Consider the following 22613-nt stretch of genomic DNA (forward strand, 5'->3'; position numbering starts at 1 on the left):
TCAACCTCAAAATCACCAGCGTAATTAAGATTCGTCCTCTGGGGACCATGAATATCTGTACCAAATTTTGTGGCAATCCATCCAATAGATATTTCAGTCTGGACCAACATTGTTGACCAACCTGATGAAATTGCAATCCCAAGAGCCACACCGTTGGCATGGCTAAAAATAATATTACAACCGTAGCATTATCTCACTATTAGCATGTTTGCTCCTATCTGAATGGCATATTACAAATTAGCTTCTATTCAGTGGTGCAGATTCCATCCATTCTGTTGATTATTGATTATGGGAGAGCTAATTTTGGAGGTGAAAAACGAAAGGAATTTAACGTCACTCACCGTATGAAATGGAGTTGCGCGAAGTGCTGCCGTGTTTAAGAGCTGCTTTGCTTCCATTTTGACAACAACCGCAAAAAAACAACACAAAACACTCACACACACACACACACACACTTACAGATACAGAATGCACGTGTACTCCCTGTCTGTTGATATCAGACTGAAACGCAGATATAATTACCAAACACTTGCCCTGTTATCCCTCTCTAAGTCAATGTCTCTCACACACACACACACACACACACACACACAAACACACATATACATTTACACAGGCACGCCACTCACTGTGTGGAACAATCCCTTACACACAGACACAATCTCTTCCTCACAGACATACATACGGTCTCTCAAAGAGACACACACACACACACACACACTCGGGCTGTGTTGAATCGTCCCAACGCTTGTGTCTGACAAAGCTCCCTTCTTCCTCAGTCAAAGACCTGTTTGTCTGGAAGCAAGGCTCAGTGGGACATTCACATTCTGGAGAACGCAAACCGACAGTGAAATATAGCAACCATTTCCACACACACACGCACACACACACACACACACACACGCACACACATTTGGATGCATGCATACACGCCAAACGATGTTGTGGTTTCACACTTTCATATGTAAAAATGTGTGTGCTACATCCAAGCATAGGGCAACAATTGAAATCACTCATATTAGTCATGTTTTAACAGCTGAGCCTCAAGGAAGCTTCAAATCAATTTAAATTATCAAGCCATTGCAGCTTTTACATAGTAAAAATGACGCAGCTGACTGACAACAATAAATAGCTTTATGTTTTATTTTTTATAAATTATGTACTTACATATTTTTTGTTAAGTTCCCCTTCGTTTTGTTTCGGTGTCGCTCAACTGAGCTCACGAAGTAGATATTATGAGCTATTACTTTCCCACCACTATGAACACGAATAAAGGACATTGATACATACAGTACGTCATTCGCTAATACACACTGTAGAGCAGCAACAGGGTCGGGGGGTATTTGTATCCTCATAGAAAAGGGTTCATGAAATATGGCACTTTATATGCACATGAGTAGAATATTTGATGATATACCCATGTTCAAGAATTATGACACTCCACTATTCATCACTGCTTGTTGATGAATTGTAAGGTTGTTTTTCTATTTTGTGATGTGAGCAATTGAATATTCACCATGTACCAGGACATTGACAGTAATAATCATATAAGGGGTACACATTATATTTAGATCTATTAAGAGTCTTAAGTTGTTTCGTTGCAGAACGAGCATTGTCATAGTAAAATTGTACTGTGAGGTAAAATTTCACAAATTATAATATCGAATGGGGAATGTGAAAGGTGTCTACAGGGTAAGGCCAGAAAGGCAAAGCTTTGAGCAGTGAGTTAATACGGCTGTTTGAAAAGTGAAAATACACTTCAAGGTCCAAAATGTAGACTTCTGCAACATTTGCACTATAAAAAAGAAAAAAATGCAGTTAAAAATCACAAAAGGTGAACGTTATTTGAAACATTTGAAACATCAATGTTCTGTGGAAACTGCTTTGCAAGGTGTCTCAAGCCAAGCTGCCAGTCAGACAGTTTAAGTCTCTCTCCAGAGTATCTTTACTATGCAGAATATTCAAATCCTGACGGAAAAATCCGGTCCTACTTCTGCTGTGACATTTTCCCAATACAATACTTGTAACTGTCACTCAGACCACTTGTAGGTAAGTAGATTTAAAGTCTGTGCCGAGTGCGTTTCTAGCGTTGCATTTGTAAATGCCAGAGTTCATGAGCATGGGGTTCTGTATGACCAGACTGCCCTCCTCTGTCATGTGAATCCCTCCCTGCACTGTGAACCGGTTATGTGGAACCAGCGTTGTGCGTCCAGGCAACGTCCACGAAATATCCGGTTTAGGAATACCAGTCGCAACACAATTTAACTTCACTGGTGATCCCCGGTGGACCCTTGTAATTGAGGTCAGTGTATTGGTGATGCGTGGTGGGAAAACCATGACTGCAACTGGGTAGGATAGTGTTGACGAGCCGAAAGAGTTGGAGGCTTTACAGATGTATGTTCCTTTGTCGAAGGTGGCGACCTGCCTGAGTTGGAGGGTCCCATTGGCAAAAAAAAATACCCGGCCAATGGTTTGAGCTTTGTCCAAAACAAGACCATTAGGTAGGGTCCATGTGATTGACGCCTGCGGCCAGCCATCCACTGTGCAGGGCAAGTTGAGATTAAGTCCGTAAGTGATCTTCAAACCACCTGGAAAAGTAAAATTATAATAGTAAGTACATTTCCTGCAAAAATTATTGATACAACAAAAATCACAAGTGAGAAATATGGCCAGATTTCCCATAGATTTTTTTACTTTAAATTTGTTTTCCCCCTCGGTACGATTCGTTTGGGCAGATCTGAACACAGAAATCATCCTTACGTGCGGATCAAAACAACCACACCAAGACTCATTAGAGGAAGTGGTCTTGGTCCATTCACAAAAGAATTTGGGAGTGGTTCTGGAATCTGGGAAGAAAGACCTTCTTCAGGACCTTCTTGCTCAGAAATGAAGCCAATTTTTAGCCGGATGTGCTAAAAAATGCAGTTCATCAAATGACTTCTTGAGGCTGGCTCCAAAAGCGAGTCAGTCCCCATAGACCCCCTTGGTTAAATGGCCAACTTTACAGCAGAAATAAACATGTTTACTGCATCATACAAAAACATGGTTTTGGTCTCTATAGCTAAATCCCCATTCATGACAACTGTATGGGGGAATAATTGAGGGCATAGTCACAGGTGGGTACTGTACCAGGTACAGTACCCACCCAGCTGCAAGCTATCCTCTGTCAGGTCACTTAGGCCAAACCTTAACATCTTGCAAGATGGCAAAGGGTGACAAGAGTGGACCTATGGGTGACATCACGGAGACTACCTGCATATTTTATACAGTATATGGCTCCCACCCAACACATCGAATCAATGAGGTGATTAAATGCTTTCATGTGACTTTTAGTGATGCACTTTGGTTCATTTAAATGTCTCTCTGTGTTGAAGAAACCAAACCGAGGGGAAAACACAAATACGTTTACCAACCATTCCACTCAAACTAAGGAGACTTCTGTTTTATTAATTTGAGATGACAAAACATACCTGTAGATCCTCTGATCACTGGCTTTCTGCCCGACTCCAGCGCATAACGTTTCTCTGCTTGTCCTGCCACATTTTTTGCAAGGCACCGGTACACTCCCTTATCACTTGCAACCGGTTGAGAAATCTTTAGAGTTCCGTTACCCAGATGATGTGTGAAGCGTTGGAGTCTAACACCAGGCGTTAACATCGTCCCATTGGGTAGAACCCATGCAAACTCTGGGTTCGGCTTGCCACGTGCGGAGCACTCCAGAATCAATTCCCCACCATCTTGCTTTATTGGTAAGATTTCAATATTGGGAACAGCAAAACTTGGTTTCTCGGCTATTGATGTCACGTCTAATTCAACCAAAAGTGAGGCTTCACCCAGATTGTTTTTGGCCAGACAAATGTACCTCCCTTCATCTGTTTTTCTCACCCCTCTCAGCTCCAAGCTCCCGTTGCGGTGGACTTGGAAGCGACCGCCCAGGTAGGGTGTTGGGAGGGAATGACCATAAGGAGTAACCCACCAGACTCTTGGTTCGGGTTTCCCTTCCACTTTGCAATTTAGGAGTGATGTTTGGTAAGAAACAGCCAAAACCTTTGTGGTGCTTCTTCCTTTCATGCCATTAATGAAGGGTTCCTGGAGTTGAGCTTCTAGTTTCATGTTTTTGACATCATCACCAGCAGAATTCCGTGCCACACATGCGTATTTCCCTTCGTCGGCCAGTATTACTTTTTTAACCACTAACATCCCATCATCCATGATCTGAAATTTGTCTGATGACAAAGATATCACATCATTCCTGGGTGAGATCCACATGATTTTTGGTGTAGGTTCACCTGTTGCCTGACAGCTCATCTTAGCTGATTCTCCTAACTTTACTGTAACCAGTGATTGTGATTTCAATGTAATTTTCGGAGCGTTCGGCCCCACTTTGACGCTCACTTTTCTTTCATCCTTGCCAAGTTTGTTCTTGGCAAAGCAAGTGTAGTCACCCTCATCTCTTTTTCCCATTTGCTGGAGAAGTAAAGTCCCATTGCCAAAAATAACATAGCGGCGGTTGCGAAGGCCACTATCGTCTGATTGAAGGGCGTTGTTGATTAAAGTTCCATCTGGGAGACTCCAAGTAACTTCTGGATCAGGGAGGCCTGTTGCAACACAGTCCACCTGAAAAAGGAAACAAAGGAAAATGAGTGGATGAATTACAAAATGAACTGTAAGGATGATTCTTGGCTTATTTCTAAATAAAGGGGTGCTTAATAAATGATTACATCCGACCAGCCCCTAGATATGCTGCTATACGCCTAGACTGCCGTGGGACCATGGTCGTGCCACCTACTGTGGCCCTGCCTGACACCCACTGCAAATATTACTATTATTATTAGTCACATTTCTATTACTATTACTGATACCATCTATGCTTTTATTATCATTATTATTCTATTATATCCACTGCTGCTGTTATTATTAGTAGTCATAATTTGTCCATCATTATTAGGGAGTTTTTTCTCTGTACCGATAGGAGGGGCCTGGGACAGAGGATGTTGTATGTTGTACATATTGTAAAGCCCTCTGAGGCAAATTTATGATTTGTGATTTTGGGCTATATTAAAAAAATTTAATTGAATTGATAGAAACTCCAAATGAATGATAATGTTTTGTATCTGCTAATAGTTTTGCTATATACACATTATGAAGTGTTAATATGTCAATATTGAGTTTAAATCTTGTTCTGTTAAGTTTCCAAAAACAAAATTCCTATTAATACTGCTTAAAGATGCCTTTGAGGAATGAGACCCGTATATCTTCTCATGACATCAAACGCATTTCTACATCTAAAATCATAAAATGTTGAAAAATAAATAGTATACTAGAAAACACAGGTGATGTGGAAAAGTCCCCGACAATGTCTATCCTACTTTAAATAAAGTTTGAGCTAGCTCCCAAAAATACCTGGAAATTTTCTCCAAAGGTGACCCTGGTCTGTGCAGTCCTCACGTGTTCAATTCTGGGAGGGGTCATTAACACCTCCACCTGATTGAAGTGAATACATGATTATGTGAATAAATATGAGAAAATACATGGAAAATACAGCGAGAGTAGAGTATTGATCATTGAATGACACACTGTTACAGCTTTTGCCAGCACATATAGTACATAGAAATAACATCCATTTCTTAATTGAGGACGGACCACATCTTTGATTCTTGACATGTTAGACATTTTTAGTTTGACTTTGACACTCATTAACAAGGAAGGGATTCTTAATGAAAAAAGAAAAAAAGAAACAAAGGCTAATGGAAAAGAGGTGGCAGCAAAATGAACCTGGCTGAAGCCTGCCCTGTTCATACCTGGAAGAGCTCCATGTCTTCCCCATTGGGCCGCTGAAAGACACACAGATAATTTCCACCATCCAGCTCTGTCAGCTGAAGTATCCTCAGAGTCCCGTTATGGAAAACTTTAATTGGTCTCTCCGGACTGCAGGCAGATGGAGGAGAGAAGTTTAATGGAAAATAAAATATTTTAATGTATTTATAAGATGGTCAGTATTGTGATGATTCACAAAAGTAAGTAACCTGTATCGATGTTCCATGATGGTCTTGGAGGGTAGCTGCCAGATGGTCCCTCTTGTGGATCCAGTGGACTCTGGACAGTGCAGGTACACAGCAGAACCATACATAGCTGAGACAGAGTGATGTTGGGATGGCACACCATGGCGTTGGGTTGGAGGGATGGGGAGAGGAGGAGGAGGCTGGCGGGAGAAGGAGAGGGAATCTGCCCTCACCTCCAGCTGGACAGTTCTTTTGGCCATACCTACAGCATTAGTGGTCAAACACTCATACCTGTGGGAGGATTGACAGCAGCCTGGTGAGCTCAGAGCAATAGTCAGAGAAGAATAATGGCCTGATAACTTTGAGTTGAATTATTCATTTGTATTGCTTGGGACAGGAATACTGGGCTTTGTATAACGGTACACAACTTCTGACTTTAAATGCAGTGAACAAAACTTCTACTGTCCTTAGGTATTCCTGCATGGCATTCAAAGTCAGAAGTAAAAAATGTACACTTGGTAGGTTCTAATTACAATAATGCAGCTTTGTGAGGTTGATGAGAATGCCATTTGGTCAAAAACCAAAGCATTGGGCTAACCATAACCCATAAAGCTTCAGAGGGAAATCAGACCTAAATTGAGAGGATTATTTGAATAGATTAGGTGATTAAGAACACATTCGGATTCAGCCAAGGAGGTCAACTAAAACCAGGAACCATATCTTATGAAACAGTACACATATTCAACCAGACATTTGACCAGAAAGACTGAATCATGAATAGACTAAAAGAAATGCACATCTCACCTCCCAGCATCAGCTGGTGAAACATTCTTCACATACAGCGTCCCATTGGGGAAGACAAACAGCCTGCGTCCAAGAAACTGTGACGGTTTTACATGGCCGCCTCCCGGGAGCGTCCATTTCAGAGCAGGCACCGGTTCGCCCTTCACAGAGCAGTGAACATACACACTCCTGCCTGGTTAAATGTGATTTCTTTTAGTTTAGATGACAAACTTTTGATTGTCTTTTAGTAACAGCCACATCATGAGACAAACTTTCTGTAATGGGAAGTTAAGGGATGTTAAAGTTCTGTACTATACCTGGCTGAATGATCACAGTATCCGTTGCTCCTTCACTGATGCTAGGCGGCAGAGCGGCCACATGGAGATGATAAGTGATTGTATCGGCACCTGCTGCATTGCTTGCGATACATTTATAGTCCCCTTTGCTGGAGAAATTGAGAGAGTGCATTTGCAGGGTTCCATTTTGAAGCAGAGACATCGGAGAAAGGGGCGTGGGAACAGTCCCGACTTCACGCACAAATGTCCTGTCCGGAAGAATCCAGGAAATCTGGGCAGGTGGTTTACCCGAAGCAAGGCAGTCAAGAGTCACACTTTTCCCAAAGTAGACTGCTATCTCTGTAGACTTGGGTGGCCGGATCTTTGGTGCCTCAGTCTGGACAGCTAAGGTGATGACCATGCGATCTGATCCAAAGCTGTTCTGGGCCGTGCAGAGGTACTGGCCTCTATCCTGGAGCTGGATGTTTTTAATGACAAACGTTCCATTTTTGAAGACTTCAAAACGGGGGCCATGCTTGGTGTCTGCTGCGATGGTGGCACCTGAGAGGAGTGCAGAAAGGATAAAGAAGCAATGATGAAAGAGAGATTTGAATTCTGGATCATGATTCTCATGACTGAGTATGCCATATTTGAAAATGTCTGTCTCTGGCGTTCCCCAGTGATAGTATCTAAATAGACACAGCAGCAGGCAGATCTGACCCAGGGCCAGTGAGAAGAACGAGCTAGAAGCTTAGATTTTCTTTTGACTTCTCTCTCCCTTACCTGTGGAGACTTTGGTCCATGCAATATTGGGTTCAGGATTCCCTGTTGCTTTGCAGTGCAGGAACACATCACTCTCTGCCAGTACTGACACACTAGCTGTGGTCACTGTGGTAATACGGGCCTTCAGCCCACCACTTCCAACTCCCAACACCCATGGGAAAGGAGGTGCAGCTGTGGCCCACCGAGAGCTGATTCTTCCTGCTACAAAGACGCATTTAAGACCAAAAATAATATCATTACTGAATGAAATATGTTAAAATATATTCCTCATTTTTCATTATGAATACATTACCTATATATTTTTAAAAGTGTTCATACCTCCAACACCCCACTGACCTCCATACGGTACACCAGGGGTGGTGTGAAAACCAAAGAATGGTGATGATGAAGGTTTAGCAGGGTTCAGAGGTTGCAGCTTGTAAGTGTAAGAAGCAGTGGGTGCTGGTGGTTTAGGGTTGTAGGGTCTATGTAGAGATGGAGGGTTGGGTTTAGGTGTGATGGGGGATGGATTGTGGTAGCTAATGCGAGGTTTGGGAGTCACCATCCTCCCTAACTGAGCGATGCGTTCGAGCTGCGCCTGGAAAAATAAAAAGGATCAATTAGTATAGTACTAACCCATTTACCTGAAACTAAATCCCATCTCTGAGAGCTGGTTCATCATCATCGCCATCATTAGCAATTGACCCTTGGTAAGCCCCGGCCCCGCTGCTGCGCCGTTAAGCTGTCAGAGCTACCATGGAGCCCACACTGTCATTAACTGCACTCCCTGCATAAATATTAATTCATTTTTGGAAAAAACTATTAAGCGATTTCAGACAGAAGGCTCTACAATATTCGTTTGAAGGGTACATCCAGGATGTCAAACTGATTCAGCAGTGAAAACAAGTTCAAAAGATAAAGATAGAAGCTAAAGTCTGCATATCACAATGTAAACATGGACCACCACATCACATGGCGATCGAGGCAAAAGACAATGTAATTAAGGAACAACACTTTTCCTGTAAAGGCGGGTAGGCCCTACTTCACTGTAACCAACATTAAAAAGCAAAAACAGCATTCGTATACATTCAGTATACCTTCAGCAGCTAGTGTAGCATAGTGCTAACTCTAGTTAATGATGTACTAACGTACTCTGCTAATGTTAGCTCCACAGGTTTTTACGTAGAAAAGTTACATTCAAAAAGTTACATTCAAGAAACATATATCTCCTTCCAAACTCTCCGGGTACTCTCTGTGGAGCACAGCGGGTTAGTTGTCAGACCTTGGTCAGAGCGGGCTGATACTACGCTATGATTGGCCAGTCTGCGTTCAAGGGGTGTGTTGCGAACAAAGCTAAATGTTGCTCACTCACTTTGTGTTTTCAAAGCACTTTGTGAAGATTATGCACAATAAGATTGCCTGCAGGCTGCACACCTCTAAAACCAACCTTTTTTCATACCTGTCTGTATCTGTTCCTCAACCTTGATAGAAACAGTTGGTCTCTGGTTTGGGTCCTGCCATCCATATGATGATTTTGTTGTTGGTGATGATGATGTGACAGATGGGGATTAGAGAGTGTAACTCTGGAATTTCCTGTTGTTCCAGAGAGTGTAGGTGTGGGCTTCACTGTTTCTGCAGTGATCTCGGGTCGGTTGGTGACAGCCGGGCTTTGAGCCCAGGGGTGGGGGAGAGCCCAGGGTCGGTGCGTAGGCACAGGGTGGGACCAAGGACCTAAAGAACAAAAATGTTATCAAATATATATACATGCATTCCAACCAGTATTAGAGTTACTCATCATAACATAACACCAGGCCAATATAATATTACCTTTTTTATAGTATATTTGCTGTATTCATTTTGTTCTTTATCCACTATCTCTTATTTGGTCATCACCTTTTTTCAAAACAGTATTTCAAAAAGAAACCATTACACAGCAACATTACTTACCTTGCCTTGGATGAGGAAATGACCTTTGACCAGGCCTGGAAGGATAGAGTGGGTAGTAACGATGGTGTGGCCAGCGGGAGGTCGGGGGGACTCTAGGAGGCTGGGAATGCCTGCCCGGATTCACTTCGCCTTGCCTTGCTATATTTCTGTTTTGGTTTGTGTGTGTTGTCCTGGATGCAGTGGTTTGCCCTCCTCCCTGTTTGATCTGATGGAGCCAGGGGTGAACAGGCTCCATTACTGGGAAACTGTGGACCTCAGGCTTCACCTTTGGCTTGTTTACGTCTTTATCCTCTTTCTGTGTGAGTTCTTTTTCTCTGCCTCTTGTTGAATGTGAGGTAGATGAAGTTCTTGCTTGGGTTGGTGTATTTTGTTCCGGTGAAGGTCGAGTGTTAGGTCTTGGTCTATTTTGTGTGGTTAACTGGATGCTATCTTGTGTATTGTAGCTCTCTGTAACCCACATCTGTTTTGATTCTTCTGTGTCTTTGTCACTGCCTTCTGTGTCTATTTTGTGTGTTTCTTCCCTTTCCATTGCTCTTATTACCTCCCTCTCACTCTCTGCTGCAAAATCTTCATTGTCTCTGCCCTTTTCTTCAGTTTGCGTTCTAATCTCCACACTCTGTCTCTCAGATTCCTTAAGCTTCACAGTGTCTGTCTCCTTCTCTTCAACAGGCCTTTCAGTTGGATGAGGAGTACTGTCGAGCTTTGAATTGACAATCGTCTTTGGATTGAGTGGAGAACTACCTACATCTTTCTCTTTAGCTGGTAATGTGGTAAGCCTACTGTCAAGATCATGAGTAGCATGAGGGGTTTCACTGTTTAAATCTTCCTTGGCATCAAAACTACCACTATCCTTGTAATTATATTCTTCATAGTATTCACCTTTATCTTCCTCTGTCGGATACTCAGCAGATAAGATGTCATGGTTCTCCACTGTTGTTGGAGTAGGTGTTGTTGTTGTTGTCGTAGTAGTAGTAGTAGTAGTAGTCGTAGTAGTAGTTGTAGTAGTTGTTGGTGTTGGTGTTGTTGGTCTGATGGTTGTTGTTGGGGGAACTGTTGTTTGGGGCTTGTTTGATGAATTGTAAAAGGGGTGTCCGTGTGGACGGACTCTTCTCATTGGGGGCTTTCTACGCCTATAAGGAGGCCTTCTTCTGTTTGTATGACCAGGAATGAGGATGTTGTTCCTTCTCCCCTCTCCAGAGTGCTTAATTTCTGACTGATCGACTGGCTGATGAGTTCCAACAGCAGGAAAGTCTGTGACTGTTTCGACTTTTTCTGCCATCCCACCAACATGGTGGGGGGTTGGTTCAATACTTCTGGGAGGCGGAAGTTGGAAAACCTCTGGCTGACTTTCCGATGTCTCAGAGTCATCCCCTTTTTTCTCTGTAGAGTAGGCTTCAGTCTTAGCTTTTGTGTTGATGGGGAAAAAAGTTGTCTGTATCCTGATATCAGGAGGGGTAGTAGTAGGGTGTAAGTTGTTAGCATTAGTGGAAATTGTTGTAGCAGTTGTCGTAGTGGGTTTGGATGTACTTGTTTGGATAGTTACAGTGCTGGGTTCTGGAAGTGACTGCTCTGTGGGCAGAGCAACACTTGGTTTAGCATTAGCTTTAGCCAATATCTCTGCCCAACGATTTGGATCTAATTCTTTCACAGATTTATTGGGTTTTCTCTTTGAATCTTTAATTCTTATCCTCTTTGAAAACCCATTATGATTCCTTTGTCGAGTTCCTACCTTCTTAGGGAACTGCGTAGCAAAAGGACGTATAATTTCCTGGTAATCTCCCCCAGAACCCTCTCCTTCCTCAACGCCAAATGGCAAAATCTGCTGCTCTTCCGCAGTCTGCACTTTGGATGTATCAGAGGACTTTTCTCCTCCTGTAACTTCCACCAGGTGTGATATCATGTCAACTCCATACAGATTTGAGGCCAGGCAGGTGTATTCCCCTGCATCTTCCTGTGTCAATCTCCTTACCACCAAAGTTCCATTTTCCATCACTTCTGTCCGTCTTGTCTGTTGCGTTGGAAGAAGAATTTGGTTTTTGGGTAGGTACCACATAGTTTGACTGGGCTGGACTGAGATCACCTCACACTGGAGAAAAAAAGAGTGTCCCTTTTCAACTACAATTTTCTGACCATTGAAAGCTGTTGGGCTGAGTGAGAGTTCTTTGATGGTGAGTCTCAGAGGTATCAAGTCCACACCGGCTTTGGTCCTCACCATACAATGGTAAAGGCCTGAGTCTGACTGTGTGGCATTCAAAATCACAAGTTCTCCTCTTTCAGAAATTTCAATTTTGTCAGTTGCGTCTTCCACAATGGACAAATCTGTAAGCATCCACTCCACTTTCATCTCCGGATCTGAAGTGACAACACTGCACTCCAAATTAACCTTCGAACCTTCAAGAGCAGTCTGAACCCGTCCTGCTGTCCCTCTGCGAATTAGAGCCCAGGACATGGCTAGGTCATTGTCATCTTCCGATCCTCTATGGCTGTTGATGTGCTTGGTAATTACAGTAGTGAAATCCATCACCAGTTTCTTGGTTGTTGTCTGCGGTCTGTTGAGCCTCAAAGTGACTCTGGGTTGGAGCAGCCATGAGGGTTCTGCTACCAAGTACCCTTTTAATTCAGTGAAATATGGGGAATTTTCATTTACGGCTTGGACATATTGATAGGTTACTCTGCTTGCATTTCCTCTCAGCTGACCTCTCTCCAAGATAGCAGGGCTTTCATAGTAATATGCGACCAATTGCCATAGATTTTGCAACTGCTCCCGATCAATTTCACACTCGAGGACAGTCACTAGTGATACATTGACGGATAACTCGCCAGGTGACTGTGGATTTACTGTCCAAGTCATGGGTGAACTGTCTCCGGGTTGTCGCACATCACACGCCACGTGAGCACTGTTTCCATGGCTGTCAGAGAGAACGACGGTCAGATGGCCTAAAGGCTTCTCAAAGTCACGGGTGTACGGAAGGTCAGGCTCTGATTCAGATTCAGCCCACACAGGATTGTCCCACTGTTTGAGGGCCGAGCGAAGAGCTGGCCGCTCACAAGTAAGCTTGGCTGGAGTCAGTCCTAGCAAATGGGTCTCATTCAGGGGTTGAGGAGAGGAGCACTGGGGGCAAGTTTCACTGGAGCCACGTTCCTTCTTGCATTTTATAACGCCTGGTAGAAAGAGGGGGGAAAGATAAAAAAGGCAGGATTATAAGGCATGATGGAAAAACATCTGAGGAATTGGAAGGGAAAGTCAAAGGAGGGGAAAAGTTGAGAGGGAAGGGGCGGTTGTAGGTAAAGACAGGGCAAGGGAAAAATTAAGGAATGAATTAAGATGGGAGATAAGTAAAGAGGGGAAAAAGGTGAAAAATAAAACATGAATCTGGCATTATAAGGGTTTGGAACAATGTGGATACAATATGATCCCTTCATGAGTTTTCAGTTCAGTGAAGGTTAGTGCATCCACTAATAAAGTTCTGGCAGTCACAGAACCCCATTTTCAGATGAAAATGGCCGTAAAAAAAAACGATATGTCAAATGTTCTGTTGATACAAACAGCTAGTATGTGGGACTGGTTAAAGGCTATTCACAAAACTGTAACTAAGCAACAACAAATGTGACAAAGCACATGCGTAATGAAAAATATTGAATGAGAAAGACGGATAAAGAAAACTGCATGTGGCTCAAATACAGTCAATATATTGAGGGAAGCTGTGTCCTACAAATGTTAGAGTTAGAAGGCAGACATGCACAATTATTTGTTTTTAGCTTTAGCAGGCAGCTGTTTTTAGTGAGAAAGCTCTAAAAACACATGGTACACTTTCTGCTCAGCACCAAATAGCAGACAGACACAGTTCGTGACTGGCTGGTGAACACAGTGGAGCGTTTAGGAGCTAAGAAGCCAGACATTTACTTCAGGAGTTGGTGGACACCGAAAACAGAGTTAAAAGAGAGAATATTGGACTCACATTTGCCAGGTAGTCAGAGGCATGTTGCTCCCGAACTGCTGGATGTGTAAATAATTAACACTTTGCTAACAAGCTAACATATTTTTCTCAGGAGTTGGTGGAGCTGAGCTGAAAGGCAAATTTAAGTCCAAATGACTTTATAAACTTGATAAGGTCATAACATGTGGACGTTTTCTGCTGGATCTCCTTCCCCCAGGTGGCTAAACTAATTGATTAAAGCAGCTTTAAGATTAAACTTTTTGGCACCACAGAAGTGAAGAAGTAAGGAGCAGTTTTCCGATGTGAGAAAAAAAAGATTTGACTAATCATTCATGCGTCCTTACCTTCATGTGTGGAGCTCCATTCTATCAACCAGTGGAGCTGACAGTCACAGGCCCAGGGATTACCGTGTAGAGAGAGGATCTCAAGCCGGGGAGCTGTCTTCAGCACTGCGGCAGGAAGCTGCTCCAACAGATTGTCCGACAGATGTAAGTGTCTGAAACAAAAACATATAATTGTATTCACTCACTGGTCTGCAGGGTGACAGGAGGATGATGTCTATTCTTGCATGCAACGTGCAATAGGGAGGGAAAGAAATATACTGGAGTATCCATAAGGTATGAGGTGCAGGTATAGCAACTTTATACCTGTAAGCAATTTGGGGAATCTGCGTCTTTTAACTGGAGGGAACATGCAAACTCCATTAATTTAATTTACACTCTATCATCAAACAAATATAAATAGATACTCCAAAAGTAGTACTATTTCCCAAGTACAATTTATATGACCCTTAACAGTTTTGAAAAGATGCTTCAATTTTCAAAAATTAAGAGAAACATCTCCCGCCTTTCTGCTTCTTACTTGAGTCCAGAGGTCCAAAAGCTTCCTAGTAGTGACACCGTTATGAAGGTATGAGGGTGGATCTCTTTGAGAAGGTTCCCCTCCAGCTGCAGGAGTTTCAGGGAGCTCAGGCCAGAGAAGGAGTATGGCTCTATAAAGTCAATGAGGTTGTGGTCCAGATGAAGGCGGATCAAACCAGCAAGGCCCTCAAACAGACCCGGGTTCACCGATTTTAGCTTGTTGTAACTCAACTTCAAGATCTGGGGAAAAAAGAGTTATACTGACATTTATTAAAACTATTTAAGCAATTAGCAGGCTAGGGGTTTGATAATTGGAGATGGGACAGAAGGTATGTGACTAACAGAAGTCCATATTCCATCAACGGCTGACAATTCTTTTTGTCATATTTAGCTTGATAGATGCTTTCAGATATATTCAGCTTCTTGCTTGTTTTGTGTCTTTTTCATGCGTGATAGGAAGTGTATGAAGGAAGGCTTGTCTCAGCTAGTTTTGTTGGAAATGGCTGCCCCAGGAAACAATGAGCTAAAAGTGCCTAATAAATATGCAGAGCTGCAGGGAAGGCAGCACTTTGGCCGCATGAACAACCCTGTCGAATAGATTCAATCGTCTTCAGTTTCATATTGTGTTACTAAAAAGGTGATTGTGATTACTTTTTTTTGAAAGGTGCTTAGAGAAGTTAAGTGTTGTTATTGTAGTTGAAATAACAAGACACACACACACACACACACACACACACATACACACACAAACTCTACCTGTAGTGATCTCAGGCTGTAAAATGCCCCAGGGTGGACTGAGCTAATGTCGTTGCCATGCAACATGAGCATTTCCAGTTGCCGTAGTGACCTGAATTCTGACCCCGCCACCTCCGTCAGGCTGTTATAACTGTTAGAGGGAGAAAAGAAACAGGACCGGTTACTGCGATGAAAGAGTAGTTGAGGGTCATGAGGGGAGTCAGAGGGATAGGAAACTAATATCAGTTAACAATCGGTGCGTGCATGTGTGTCTGATCTTTCAAAAGAAAGGGGGGAAAGATAGCTGTAAAGAATGGATGGAAAGAGGGATCACAGAGACATCTCAGTCAACCTTTGAACCACAGTTATTTCATCATTTGTCAGAGGAAACACACACCAAGCACAGATGCACCAGTGTTGTATAATTCGAGATCGGTCTTGGTCACAAGACTACGTGATGTAGATCTGGATGTTGTCTCGGAATCAAACACATTTTAACTTGGTCTTATCTTGGTCTAAGACAAAGATGACTTTATTTCAAGACCAGTCAAGACCACGACTGTGGGGATATCACTAAATTGCACACAAAATACACGATACACTCTGGTCATGGTCTTAACTGTGTCTCATCCCCTCAGAGCCTTGGTTTTGTCTCAGTATTGATACACTCTGGTCATGGTCTTGGTTTACGTAGTCTGACCAACAACACTGTAATTGCACATTAGACATGGGATACGTTTAGAAATTCAGTATTTTTATATTAGTTTTGCCCAAGGGGTCTATGTATCGGCAGTCAAAATACAAAGAGCCTTTCTTTGAGTCTTTAGGTTTCAGCACATTACATCTGACAAAGAGTCAGACTGATTGCCAAGTGCAGTATAGAACAGTAGAAGCCAGAGCCAAAGCCATTTTTCAATAAAGGAACACAACAGAACACGTTGACTATTGGCAGAGGCCCACAGCATTTGACAGATTCCAGTATTTGAGTTTGTCAGGCCTTTCAACAACAGGGATCAGCACAGCACATTGTCTTTCAGAGTCTACTATCCTGAAGTGAGTTATTAGACTCTAAAACACACAGCATTCCCTGTTTGCAGTTATCCCTACCCAATTGAACACATATGGGGGATTCTGCGTTTTTCCGCTGCCATCAATAAAACAGCCAACTCACAGTATATCATCTAGTGGTCACTTTCATCCAGAGTGCCTTTCCACAATGCACATATTTCTAGTGTGGGTTTTCCCATTGGGAACTGAACTTTAAACCCGTTCAAAGTGTTTTGCACTCATACCATAATGAAAAGTGTTGCATTTCTTCGGTACACAGGAGTGTTTGCAGTTTTGATTTTTCAGAATTCTGTAGTAAACACATTTCTTCATCAGAAAAATGTGTCTAATTTAATTTGGTGGATGAATACAAATTTAACAGTTCATAAGAAAATGAAACACAAGTACAGCGAGCAGAGAAGAGAAGCAGTATGGCTGTAAATTAAACCAAAACATGGCTCCATAGTTTATTCAGCTTAGGTGCTGTGAAAGAAACGCTTATAATAGTCGGTTAAGCCTTGATTTTTATAAATTGCGGCAAACTCCACAGCATTCCATGTTTTACAGCTGATTCCATTTTTATTATCAAATTGCAAGATTCCTTCCATGTTTTCTACATCGCATAAATCATAAGGCCCTACTGTATGTTACTTGCAGTATTTTAGGTTTAACTGTACTGTTGTTTAACTGTACCTTCACTATATAGTTCTCAGTCCAGTTTCTTTTGTTGCACTTTTGTATGTAAATTGTAAGTTTCAGCAGGTCTTAATTCTCAGTGAACCCATTGCGACAGATCTCGAGATCCCTGGAGGAAGTTTATTGGATTCCAGCATAAATCATGGCAGACTTGTATGTACTGTTTCCCATAATGTATCATTACTGCATCATGACAGAGTACTTGGGAAAATGAGCTGAATCTTAAGCCCCATTGTCACTATGCCAGGTGCTTAGGTGGTCCATACCATCCTCCACGCCACTCACTGAATGCAGAAGATCCTTAGAAAGAGGATGGACGCCTGCATTTATTTGAGCAATGTCCTTTTGAACTAAAGGAACTAAACTAAACCAGGCCTGGAGTGTAAATAAAACAATGTAAGCATGCCTGGTGTGAACATATACCAACAGTTTTGCATTAGGGACTAAATCCCCCTGGTCTGCAGTCCCCAGTTTGCAGGGTGGTCTAGTGTTTAGAAAGTCAGATCTGTTAGCTCCCTAAAGGTTTGGTCACCCTCCAAATGTCTGCTCTGCCGAATTGTCCTTGAGAAATTCCCTTTATTCCCGTCGTAACAGACACTGCCTTCTACCCCACACAAAGAACACAAATCAGGAATCAATAGAGAATCAGAATAGAGTATGCAAAAGTGCAACATCAAACAATCTACTAGCAGCATAAGTGGTAAACTGAACACAATCAATTGACCGATACAAATCGGTTGCTACGCCTGTCAAGCTGTCAGTTCTCACGCGGCACAAATGCTGTTTACTGTAATGACGGTGACTCAAACTTTTTGGAAATTTTGAAACAATAGGTCCTTTATTTCAGTCAAAGATAGACAAATAGATAAACTCATTTCTAACTGCTGTTTGCGGTCACTGGCAGCTGGAACAAGCTAGCTAAACAAGCTAACGTTAGCTCCATAAGTTGGTTCAAAACGCTATCATTGACTGACTTCTTAATATTTCCAGCTGATTCGTTCAAAAACAAGAATTATTTGTATCAAATATGCACTTGATGGCTACAAATATGATATTGTCCGATGTAACAATGCTGCATCCTCACTTGTTTGTGATAAAGAAAAAGAAACTGATACTAACCAACTCAACATTGCAGTCCAAGAACTATGCTAAATTCAGACGTGTATTCCATTCTAATCTAACACTGTTTGGTTGCTAAATGTACATACTTGGATAATTAAGATGCAGGTTACATTTATGCTTTCTTGTTTTTATTTAAAATATGATGTTTAACTGATGTTACAAGAGAAAAGACTTTTAGGATTACGTCTAAATATGTTTGGTGCAATGCTATCTCGGGTAACAAGCTTGGCTGGGCTTGCTGGAGTGTAAACTTCTCAAAATGTAATAAAGAGAAAAACAGAGCTGCTAACACTACCCTACACTTATATATATTAGCATCCTGGACTAGCTCCCACACAGTGCGGAAATACATAGCATCAAATGCTCCTTGGCTTTGGAAGTAACTGTGTTAATTCACTACTGTAGATAGTAAGCTAGTTAGCTGGATATGCTAATGTTTGCAGCTTACGTTAACCATACTAACCAGGCAAATGGACCTGAGTTCATTTTAACCGAACCAAACAGGTTAGTTGTGAAAGCACCCTAAGATATGGTTGGACAGTTGCTGTTAGGTCATTGGTAGGGATTGGTCAATTGAGGAAGTCAGAGACATAGCATCAGCCTCTCACTTATTGTTGCTGCCATGTGGGAATCGTGTCGCGTCCATTTTTATGACTTTCTGATTGTTACGTGGTGCAATGATATGTTATATTCCATGTGTCTGTTCATGTGTGCCATATGTGTTTTTTGGGATGCTTCCACCCTGCAATATGTCTTTACAATGGTTAGATCTGATCCATAAAACAAAAGCAAGAATTCTCTATTGCTGTAAGTTAAAGCACAAATGGAATGCACATGCAATCCAGTGACAGCTGTTCCCACAACAGAGCCTCCACATGCAAATGGAGAGCCTCCCGTGAACAAAGGTGTGGCTCTGGCTCCTGCCTGCCATGTGGTTTGCCATGTAAATATGGATCGTTTGGGAGCCAATTATTAGACACGGCAGTTTGTTGCATACAAAACAGTTGCTGGGCTATTTCTACGCTGTGCTGGAGGGCAGTGAAAGCTCCGTCCACATGGAAGTGATTTGTCCCCGCTGGAGTCAGTTCAGCACCTCATGCTGGTGCTAAGCCCTTATCTTTTGGGTTTAAAGCAGATGTGGAAAAAAATAAATGCACCATGGCCTGCGTGCGGAAGTGAAGTGATGAGACTGCTCTCTTTGGTGTAAAACTGGCTTCTTTTGTTCCTAAGGACTGTTGGCATATCAACCGATGGCAAGCAGCGATACGGATAATGATCCCACCAGCTAAAGCAAGAGAGTAGCTCCTCTAAGGCATGAAAGAAAGTGATCTCATCCTGGACAGCCGAAAAGCCCTTGCCTCAGCATATTGGTTTGCAAGTTTTTAGAGGCGGTGTTTGTGAGCTAAAGCCAACACTCCTCTGACAAATCACCGACTCCACATTCCACACTACTTCCTGCAGAGTGTTTGGGTTTCTTCCCCCACGGGCTGCCATTCACAACAACGTCTCAACGCTGCCGTGTGTGTGTGTTTGTGCACAGCGATCGAGTCTTACCCGAGGTTGAGCCTCTCTGTGTCTTTAGGGAAGATTTTTGGTACGGTGGTGAGGTGTCTGAACGTACAGTGGACCTCTTTAATGCCTGGACAGCTGCAGCTCCGTGGGCAGGGTGCAATGGCATGTACGGGGGAGATCTACAGTAGAGTTGAGAGTAAAGTTAAGGACAGACAGCAAACAGATTAAGAAGGTTAGGGGATAAAATAAAAAAGAGAGAGAGTAAACGTGGGAAGGTATGATAAAGGAGGTATGAGAAAGCAGTGAGCAGCAGAGGCAAAATCAGAGATTCAGACAGGATGAGATAAGAGAGGGAGAAGCAAATGGATGAGTTCAGACCTGTATAGCAACTGACAGTTTGGAAAGGAATCAATACTAAGGGGAGGAAATCGACTTGGGGCTTGTATCAAATAGACCAGGTGTATTAACATTGTGCCCTCCTTTGCCCAATTCCATCATGATAAATTCAAGATTTCCTTCCAAAAAAGTGTGGTTTTAGGAAATGTATACTTTAGTCACATACCTATCCTTGGGTTTGTGTTTTTCACCCTACGTCAGCTTCATAACTTTAGCAAACGTTTGATTGGAAACTGATTGGTTTCCCTATGAATCAACACCGACGGCGCAACGTCATTTTCAGATTGTCTTCACCGCCAGGGAAACTAAGTCACTTGTTTTTCAGTCAAGCTCTTCTGATTCAAACCACTGGTTTTTATAAGACGTTGGGAGCTTCTGCGATGCAGATTTACCGTTTGCCATAGCAGTGATGAGAAGAGCAGGGGAAACCACGCTGCAGCCAACCTGCAGAAGACGTTGGCGCACCACCACAGCGCCATGACCGGACGGCTGCCTGACTGCTTACGCCATTAATACACCTGCAGGAAGGAATGATCGATTTAGATGCATGGATTTCAACAAACGCCAAACATTATAAACATAGATATGATTTATTGCATGGCTGCGGTAGTGGATTGTATCTTGTGCTAGTGTACCTGTTAAACTGGTGACTCAGTGTAGTACTATTGGCATATTGCTACGTATCCTCATACAACGGTTTGTATGATATCATCTTCTCATTTTTTCAAGTGCCAACGTCACGTCTCAAGTGTCTTAGTTAGGTTTAGGAAGAGATCGTGAAATACTAACTCAGGTTGATGCAACAAAATTATTACTTCGAAGGCTATATGAGAATATTGCTATTGATCCATGTGCACAGCAGACAATGATGGCACAGGAAGTGACCCACTAGCGACTTGTGCAAGGTTTACTACTATACCTTCTTACCATTGCATGATGGGATGGCCTCCGACCCCTCATGACCCTGAACAGGTTGAACAGTTTAGAGAATGGATGGATGAGGTAGAAAAAGTTGTAATTTGGATTACAGTCATTTGCGTTTTGTTTGGTGTCCGACATCTCTCTCGGAAATAGCTGAACAGCTGCTAAATGCTCCACTATATTCACCAGCTTATCGCTAACTTTGAACCAGAACAGGAGAGTAGCAGGCTTTAAAACCAAAACAAGGAGCTAAAAGAGGCTAAAAATCCTCATAGAGTTGAGGGACTTGGGGGATAATTGTGTGTGGGTTTATCACTACGAGCAACGCCTTTCACTTAAAAGTAGTCATGTGATCCACGGTTACCATTATGCAAGTAAATATCTTTAGATATTAACTACGGGTAAGTGCCCCAATAGCATACACAGCTTTTAGAGCACAGACACACATATGGTATACATATTCAGCTTCATCTTTTTTAACCTTTGATACAAGATGAGTTCTTGAAACAGCAATAACTAACTTTCAGATGTATTCTTTAGCTTTGGCAAGACTAATGAAAGAGAAAATTATCATAATGACTCGCAGAACTGCAGAACGTTAATCACTTTACACATGCCCAAGCTGGTACACCCGCAAATGTTAAGATGAAGGAAAGACAGAGATAGACAGAACGAGAGAAAGAAGGAGCGATAGAAAGAAAGGAAGGAGAGAGAGGAAAAGAAAGAAAGACAAAAGAAACAGAGAAAGAGAATCCACATGATAGCAAGTGACTGAGAATGAAGAGAAAGTGAGAGCTGTGACAAAAAACAATCCATGGCTGAGTAAGCTGATGACTGGAGCAGCAATATTTACACCAAACTATTCGCCCTCGAGGTTGATACAACACGTCAGAGAGATTTTGACACCGGATTAACTCATGCCTGTCTTCACTACACCTTTCCCCGAGGGGACTCAGCAGAGAGTAAATCCTCTTCTATCCAACATAATCATGTTCCAAACGAGGAAATATGTGTCGATTTGAGCTCTTTTAGCTCAAATTACTACCGCACACAATACAATAGAGTGTAGGGTGGAAAACAAGCACTTAACATTGGCAGTTGTGGTTTGCTACAGTGCCAGGTGGTTTGGCGCTCACTATGTTGGTTTAAATGTTAACACGCTGCTTTGAGGGGATTACATACCAATTACAGACCCCCCCCCCTCCCCCCAGGTACCAATCAACACACGTACATATTTTGAAGTCATTAGAGGCCAGTTTGGGGGTTTCTGGTTTCCACTTCTATCTCTGTATTCTCTCCTCACAGGGAGGCTAATTCACCTAACAGCTGTGTGTGTGTGTGTGTGTGTGTGTGTGTGTGTGTGACATTTGTGACAGGAAGACAGGAGGAGGATGCCCTAAAGTTTGACCTGGATCTTGATATGCTATTGATATTCACGCTCCTTCCTGATCTGACGAACACATTAACTGTATAGTATGGTCCTCTGATTTCAGAGGTGACAGTTAAGATCTAATAAGGCCTACAACCCGAAATGAGTTAACATTTTTGGACTTTCGGTTCCCTCGTCTTGAAGTCAATGGATTTTTGGATGGTTGACACAATGTTTTCGAGATTTTA

The 22613-nt window shown here is 42.5% G+C and overlaps 1 protein-coding gene across 1 annotated transcript; it reads right to left on the bottom strand.

The window, feature by feature from the left end:
* Window positions 1-1633: 1633 nt before the first annotated feature.
* On the bottom strand, window positions 1634-20554 carry LOC142963164 (matrix-remodeling-associated protein 5). Its single transcript, XM_076103879.1, has 16 exons — window positions 20468-20554; window positions 19722-19858; window positions 15324-15453; window positions 14569-14807; window positions 14052-14203; window positions 9770-12931; window positions 9282-9553; window positions 8162-8420; window positions 7844-8044; window positions 7103-7621; window positions 6807-6978; window positions 6027-6293; window positions 5802-5928; window positions 5404-5484; window positions 3471-4617; window positions 1634-2588 (listed from the first exon to the last, which is right to left on the bottom strand). Exons 1-16 carry the CDS (start codon window positions 20552-20554, stop codon window positions 2035-2037), a joined length of 7506 nt encoding a protein of 2501 aa, XP_075959994.1. The 3' UTR covers window positions 1634-2034.
* Window positions 20555-22613: the final 2059 nt, after the last annotated feature.

This window comes from Anarhichas minor, unplaced genomic scaffold (genome assembly GCF_050575085.1).
Source record: "Anarhichas minor isolate MPS153535 unplaced genomic scaffold, ASM5057508v1 ptg000028l, whole genome shotgun sequence".
NCBI classification, from domain to species: Eukaryota; Metazoa; Chordata; class Actinopteri; order Perciformes; family Anarhichadidae; genus Anarhichas; species Anarhichas minor.